General features: G+C 44.0%; 2 protein-coding genes across 2 annotated transcripts in view; one reads left to right on the top strand and one right to left on the bottom strand.

The window, feature by feature from the left end:
* LOC107270791 (polypyrimidine tract-binding protein 1) overlaps positions 1-8,166 on the bottom strand; it is a gene marked incomplete at its 3' end in the record, with an annotated part of 203,739 nt that overhangs the window by 160,789 nt on the left and 34,784 nt on the right. The gene's annotated exons all lie outside the window — the stretch shown is intronic.
* On the top strand, positions 5,577-6,208 carry LOC112494816 (nucleoredoxin-like). The gene is made up of 2 exons (XM_025088107.1): positions 5,577-5,925; positions 5,988-6,208. The coding sequence occupies exons 1-2, from the start codon at positions 5,597-5,599 to the stop codon at positions 6,166-6,168; spliced, it is 510 nt and encodes a 169-aa protein (XP_024943875.1). The 5' UTR covers positions 5,577-5,596; the 3' UTR covers positions 6,169-6,208.

Below are 8,166 nucleotides of genomic sequence, written 5' to 3'. Positions count from 1 at the left end.
CCTACGCCGGTTTCATTTCCTATGAAAAATAATCTTCGACCATCCCCCCCCTCCAGCCCTTCAGCCAACCTACTCACTGTTAATCCAGCGCAGTGGATTTCGCGTTATCCCATCGGCTTCCTTCTGGACCAGAATGAATTAGCGCGTCCGTCACTTGATGATAATAATGAATATCTCAAGTGGAAAATGTATTCCCCAGGCACAAAGCGATAATTGCAAGCGTTATTCCAAGCTAATACCAGGGATATAAACGCCGACAACGATCCACTCGGTCCTCTCTGTCGCTCCCATATAATGCCAATGATTCCCTGCGGTGTACCTGTTGACCCCGGTCATCCCCTTTCGCCCCCTTGACGTGTGTACAAACGTATATATAACATCTATGTATATAAAATTACCAATCCTCTCCGCACAGATCTGTACCAACCCCCGTTCACAGCTTCATCCAGCTTTCCAGCACCCGAGCGCGCGTTTGACTAATTCCCTGCCAGCGGCTAATTTGTCGGCAATTACACTCCATTGAAAAGTGCATGCGCGAAAAGATCTTCTCGGGTAACTAACCAGAGCTAGCGCGAACGCGCATATACCGGAGTGGACAACCAGCGGCAGCTACCTGTCGCACGGCACCAATTAAAATTGTTAAGGTGAACAATAACGCATTACGAAAGGTGCATTTTCAAACGAGCAATTTGCTGGCTCGTGAAACGACATCCCGCTAGCTCGACAGCGTGTCGCTATAATAGAAGAGGTTTTGCTATGATATATCGTACAATGAGGAGGGGGTGAGTAGGTTTTTTTTTTTTTTTTTTTTTGAAAATTCGGTAAATATTTTTTTGCAAAAATTACATGGTATACTTTTTGTATGAGCGTAAGCTTGTAAACAGGATACGTATCGTGTGATATGTGTGTACAGAAAAATTTAAAGGGTGGGTAAAGACATAAGGGCGGATATTTAAAGAACGTCAAGGGTCGAATTTTTGGTATGGCATGTGCTATGGAACGTGCAGACGAAAAACATTTCAGTCATCTGTTATATAGGGTGTACGGGTGTGTACTGGATATGTGGTAGTCTATCCCGGGTCCAGGAAGAACGAACTGGCACCGGAGATGACGCGTGTTTTCAATTACTTGACAGCCGTTGGGCGAGCCAGAAGCGAACGAAATGGCTGGACGGCGGTGTCGGGGCAATTTACATTTTTAGCCAATATTCGAGTCCCGCCGTACCGGTAGTTTGGGTGACCGAAACGTTACTTCTTTTTCGAGAGAGAGAGAGAGAGAGAGAGAGAGAGAGTAGTGAAACCGGCCAAGCACTACGGGAGCCACGGGCCACAAAACCAATTCACATATAGCTACAGCAAAAGGCAGACCTGTTGCCCCGATTTGCCCAACGACAGTATCGAATACATGAACATCAGCCGTTAGGTTAATCAAAGCCATAAAAATACATCTCCGAGTGAACTTTTTAACGGTATACCTAATTGAATTCAATAAAAAAATTCGTTCCACGAGAGTGCGCCGTTAACATAAAAATCGAGGAAAAGCGAGAGATAGAGTGAGAAGTACGAAAATCCAAGTAAACACATAAGGGGGCAAAATCGACGAAACTAGAACGAAATCAGAAGTAGATCTTTAAGAGCGGCAAATTCCATAAGGACGAATTAGCAGAATCCAGATTCTTCCCACGGGAATAAGGGAGGGGCCCGCGACCGTCGAATCCGCAAGTTGCAGCTACTATATACAGTCGCCACCCAGCCGACATATCCATACCGAAATTAACGATCCGTACGCTCTACGTTCGCCCATGGTCCTTGTGGAGTGGCGAGATTTTCTCGAAAATCCCACGGGGTATCCGCCGCACCCCCCTGAACCCCCTTAAGCCTTCGCAATACGGTGCCCTGTGTGTGTCGCTCTATACTCGCGCAGCTCGTCTCGTCCCTTTCTAACTTTCATATCCGCTAGTCTGACTAGGAACAACTTCAGAGTACTTATTCGGAAGTTGCGAAGTTGGTTCGTATTTATGAAGCGACCCGGTCGGGACGTCGTGACGCCATAAGCGAACCCTCTGATTCGCTCTGTCGAGTAAACGAGAGAATTTGGCAATATGGCGGACCCGGACCAGTGTTGCGTATCTCACTACGTCACAAAGATGGTATATAATACACTACCCGAAAGTAAATGATCTGGAGGAGCCACAATTTTCTCGAGATTCTCTAACCTCTAATTGCTCCATTCGAACAAAGCCATCGGACCGAGGGTAGGAGCCTACCCTCCATTGCACCCCTACCTTCCGTTAGGGGTGCAAGAGTAACGACCAACCAACTATAGGACGTCGGTACTCATACAGACACTCAGCCCCCCTGAGATCATCCAGTATGTCTATGACTCCCAAGCACTGTAGAATGACTATACCGGTAAGAGGAACAGGATGGGGATCTGATTTGGGTCAGGTTTAGTGGAGTCATCCTAACTGTCGTAACCTGCCACAAGATTGCCTTCAGGAATCAGGGTATCTACAGAGTCGCCACCTACAGGAACGCTCAGTCGGTAGGAACGTCACCGGACGTCCTCAGGAATCGCTGGGCACCCGGTACCAGGTAAGTCTACCTTCAAAAAAGGACCCAGACATAGTACCCAAAACTTGTCACGATTCAAGATCGGCCCCTTTCGAAGGTATCGTCTTTAAACGAAGCGAGCGGTACGCAAGCCCCAGGACCCACTGCGCCCCCAGGAACTCGGAACTTCGCTCGGATGCCAACCAGCCGCGGGACACGCTTGAGTTTATAACGTGATAAATTGCGGTTCGTTAAACAGTTAATGAAGTTCGTCTAGCAGCGCCCTCTGTGTCGTCGATGGAATTACCTGCCGTCAAGAGCATCCCCTTACGGGCAGACCGCGAATTATTGCTACCAACCGGAACGGGAGCATCCCTTGGCAGGCTGGGACAGTCGCTGGGGACGCGACGGCCGCTCGCGTGGCGCCAATCGTCCCTTGGAGAATTCGAAAGAATATCGACGACATTGAATGGCAGGTGAGGATAAGGAAAGAATGACCAGGGATGGGATCTGTGCGGTGAGGCTGACGGAGGGGCAGGAGGGTCGGGTGGGAGGTGTGTATTAAGGGTAGGAAATTTAATATCGGCAGGGGGCACTTTCGGGGGATGTTTACGAGAGGGTACCAGGTTAATTGGCTTAACCTCGTGTTACGACAACCCTTAACAGACTACAGCTTCATCCAGCCCCGTAGAAATGCACTATCTTTAGAACGCAGAGAGAGAGAGAGACACCTCGCTGCTATTACTATACGGTGAACTACCCTTCGGCGAGGGGTGGCGTGCTGATACGAGGCTGTCTCGTTCTCTTTCAGTCTTGGGCTTCTTCTCTCTTTACTATTATACTATCTACCCCTTCTCTTCATACCCTCTTGTATATTCCTTTACTCTCTATCTCTCTCTCTCTCTACCTCCCTCACTCTATACCTCTTACACAGCCTCGAAACATAATTAAAATTTTCTAATTAAGCATTTCGATAAGGGAGCCCCCGTTCGCGCGCACAAAGGTATCGCGGTTCTACCCAACGTATAGACGGGTGCAGCCAGCTTTTACGTACTTTGCCGGAATCGACTACGAAGCGCAGGGTAGACAAGTTGGAGAAGGTTAAGAATGTTAAGAAGGTAGAGAAGGTGGAATAGGACGGGGGTGCTCGGGGGGTGGTTATCGAGTGCCAGTAATTTCTCGGGTTCGACAGGCTGTCTGAATAGAAAAGGGGAAACAAAGGGTGAAAACGAAAGAAAGGCAAAGAATGGCAAAGAAAGGGCAAGCTAGTTACGAAATGAGAAATAAGAAATAAGGAATCAAGTGAACGCGCAGGGTGGCTCCGACCGAAGGTCCTAATAATTTCGATATACATTGAAACCTGCAAACCTTATACGACTCGACGACCTACATTCCTAGAAGGAAGAACTCGAAGAGTCCCTTCCTAATTAATCCACAGCCACTATGTGCATGATGAGAGGCAAATATCGAGCCAGCCCTGTGCTACCCTTCGACTGGTAACTTCTACCATTCCACCCTTAGGCTTTACCTTTCAACCCCCGCCGAGCATCCGGAATCTAACAAAGCCGCCATTTTAATTGGGATAACGGAGATTCATATTTCTCAGAAGGCTCGACGAAGTCGCGTAACTTCACAAGCGTCGTTTCATACGCAGCACCCTTTCTCGTGTAGCTACCCCTTATTGTTCGTACATCCCCATCGTCATATCCTGTTCCAAACTATGTAAATTGCATTAATAGGAAATTCACGAACGGAGAATAAACACCGAAGGACTCTAAATTAGCCTAAGGGGTGTCTATCTCATTATCAAAATTTGCGTTAATAATTTTGAAAAAATTATTTTTTAATTTTTTTTTATTTTTTAAAATTACGAATAGTCCCGGATCAGTCCTGAACATTACAGTGTATTTTATCAACGTTTACGTCAGCATCTCGAGAATTTCAAAATTTGGTTTGCCAATTTCTAAAAATGAGATGTTAGGTTCACCAGGACCAATTCGTTCGCCATCGCCCTGCATACCGCAGCCCATTAATGTACGTCACCCCTTTGACAAACCTCATCAATATCCGCATGTCTAGGTATAAGAAGACAAGACCCTGTGATCTATTCAAGTGGCACCTGCACTTCAACTCTTGACCTTTAAATCTCTTTCATTCCTCAATACGCACCCCATGCATATATACCCATACAGATATCCCAGTAGTGACACTCTCTATAACCCACCCTTATTTCATACAGGAGAAATCGATCCAATTAAGTAAAAGCCAAAGGTCCAATTTGGCCCTGAGATCATCCCCCAGAAGGTGCTTCCTCTCAACCCTTCAAAGTAACGTGAAATATCCAGCGATAATTAAATGATCTTTCGTTATAACAATTAAATTTAAAAGTTACTATCCGTTTTGAGAATTTGTTCGATACATTTTAATTTTCCCTTTTTTTAATATTAAATTCCATTGATAACGTCGATACGGCCTACTGCTATATATTAACGTATCATTTTTCATTTCATTCATATCTTCGCAAATAGTATACTATTTTAATGGCCCTTTCACAATTTTATAAACCCACGCTAAAGCGTACTCCAAAGAATACTCCTCTCGTACCAAAAACGAAATTTCGTAATCTGAATAAATTTGACAAAATCCATTCGAATCCCTGCTTTTCACAATGTTTAATACATTTCAAGGTAATAACGAGGCCGAAGAGCCATACGCAAATTGTCAAACGCTAGCAGCATCCGGCTGCGGTTGGACGGCCGTTTGCGCCGAAAATTGAAACACCGGTGGTAATTAAAAGTTAATTAAAAGGGATGAGTACCGTGGCAGAAATTGAAACATTTTTGCCACAGAGTAACAGCCGATACCCTACGGGGCTTTGGAGATGAAAATACGAGAAAAAAAAAGAGTCAGTAGAAAAAAAAATAAAAATGACTCGCGCAATTCAAAATTCTCCAAAAAAAAAATCGTAAAGCGATCGTCATACCTTCGTTTCGGATTTCACGTCACGTGCCTGCACGACGATGTCAACAAATTTTGTCTGATCCATGGAAACACGGATAACACGCGGCTGGCGTCAATATACAGTAAATTCAATTAGAAAATTTGTAAAATCAATGGAGCTGCTACGAGGAAATGCATTGTTCAATTATAAACAGGAATTAGTAATGGTGAACGATGCTCTCAGAGAGATTCGTTATCTTGGTTTATATTTCACAGCCGCGTGGTGTCCACCCTGTCAAATATTTCTACCCCTATTAAAGAGCGTATACGAGAGAACGCGCGAGGCTGAACTCAAATTTGAAATTATTTACATACCATCTGACTATGACGAGGACAATATGTTAGAATGCTTTACAACGAAACATGGACCCTGGTACGTCTGTAAGATATAAGCGTTATCTGTATACCGACAATAAAACTATTCTTCATGAAAAGGTATGCCATACCCGCTGGCCGAGTAGCGGAAGCACTACGAAAAAAGTACCACGTAATTTCCTTACCGACTTTAATCATCCTGGATAAGAATGGTCAAGTGATGACAAAAAATGGTAGAATCGAGATTGAGGAACATTCGGACAAAGTCTTATCCTTATGGTTTCCAGAATTCGTAGAATGAACCGCGAATTTTCCCGCGGTTTAGAGTAAATATCGAAATTGTGAACCAAATTTTAAATAATTAAAATTTCAAAAAAAAAATTTATTTACAATAAATATGAGGAGCGCTTATTCCATTGGTCTAATGAGTATCGATATAAATAAAGATCGATATTTACATAACTCTTTAATAACGGCTGACAGTGACAAGAGCGAAGCGGTGGGGATGAATCAGGCTTCGAATAATTTTTCAGAGACACCCAATCTCAATTCGTACCCAGGCCAAGGAGTCTCATGAATATGACAGAAGTCCTACGGAATATTGATTAGAGAATATTAAATTCGAAATTTGAAAAGGCAAGAGTTTCGTTAGTCGCATCAACTATGCAACGAATGATTCGAGGTCGGGTGAGTCACGAGGGAATCATGTGTTAAGTGAATAGGTATGAAGTGGTCGATGACTCGTATTTGAAAGAATGAATTGACGTGCCGAAACTTACGATAGAAATTTAAAGGAAAGGCTTCCAAAATTTAATAAACAATAATTGATAACAGTGACGATACGATTACAGATAAAAAAAAATAATCCATTATCGCGTCCTCTAGGTTATCGGCGTAAACGACTCGACCGCCAAAATGACAAAGGTAATTACGGGAAAACGATTACCTCTAATTACGTAGTATCGTTAACGATATTACATACGTAACCTTGCGTAATACGTAATTTCACGCTAGAGCACTTAGACGGCCAGTATGCGCATTAAGTGCTGGTACGATATTCGTACACTTAAAAATGTCGGAAAGACAATTTATTGTCAATCCATTTTCCGATGTAACGATTGGGTGATTTCGATTTGCCAAGGAGCACACAAGGACTCGCGCGGAACGACCGGGAAGCGGGTGAAAGGGACGACAGGGTCAAAGGCGACCGAATGAAAAATACAGGGAGAGGCTCTATGGGAAGTATTACCAAGAGAAGCCCCGAGAAAACACAACGCCTAAGACGGTCGAGTGGAAGGTAGGCTAGTTATATTGAAAGATGCCGAAGACAATGGGAATTAAAACGTAAGAAGATAAGAGGCCGAGAGTCGAGAAGCAAGGTTGGACAATATTGTTAAAGGAACGGACGCGCCAGGGAAAAGTGGCCGATTCGAGGCGAAGATGCAAATGACAATAAAGACTTTGATTTTTTTTTTTCTTTTTCCTAAATAAGGCGTGTGACAGCAAAGCCCGTTTACTCGAAGGGAACAAAAGGCATTGCCGACTCTTATTTTATTTATACAGGTGGATACGCTAATGACAATAAGCATAATGATAACTTTCTTTCCTTCCCCAATCCCCCCATTACCAACCCTCATTATCTCGTCCTTCTTTTCAATCGTCGTCGCGACACTATCCTTACAGACGTCGCTGCTACCCTCGACAGCCATTGTCTTGACAAGCGTATTCACCCGTGGCATTTCACTCAAATATCTTATCGGAAGTCTCGCGCTCGGTATACGAGCTACACGAGTCTCTCTTGCTCCACCAGAAGCTGTCCTCGCTCTGTCTCTCTTCCCTTCACTAGGTAAATTTTCAATATGGATTAATATCGATGCGTCCTACACGTAGTCCCTCCGTTTGTTGCACCTCGATTCACCGAGTATTTTGCGAGCACCGAGACGCGTCAAGGATATACGTACAAAATTATTTTAATAATTAAAAAAAATTTTCAAAAATTTTCTCACAAAAATTTATAATTACCGTACAAAAAGTTGTCCCACGATGAGAATTTCCGAATTCGGTGAAAACACAAGATACATGACATAAGATCGTAATGACGTATTTCTTATGTCGCGACGTATGAATATACGGGGAATCGCGTGCCACGAGGCAGAATGGCAAACTGCGAAGTGGAATCGCGAATAGCGAAAGAGGCTATCGATGATACGTCGAACGGTCGACGGTCCGCCAGTCATTAATGTCGATAATAGCCTTTGAAAACAGAAGGGAGTGATGGGAAAATAGATGGTGATTGGGG

Source organism: Cephus cinctus, unplaced genomic scaffold (genome assembly GCF_000341935.2).
Source record: "Cephus cinctus unplaced genomic scaffold, Ccin1 Ccin1_scaffold0837, whole genome shotgun sequence".
Lineage (NCBI taxonomy): Eukaryota > Metazoa > Arthropoda > Insecta > Hymenoptera > Cephidae > Cephus > Cephus cinctus.
The sequence above is the reverse complement of the archived record's forward strand: the minus strand, read 5'-3'. Positions and strand labels throughout refer to the sequence as shown.

Excerpts from the sequence above, each read along its gene's own strand:
- LOC112494816 (XM_025088107.1), top strand. The coding sequence starts at position 5,597 with ATGGAAACACGGATAACACGCGGCTGGCGTCAATATACAGTAAATTCA. Across the intron at positions 5,926-5,987 it reads ACAACGAAACATGGACCCTG|GTATGCCATACCCGCTGGCC; the intron begins GTACGTCTGTAA and ends CTTCATGAAAAG.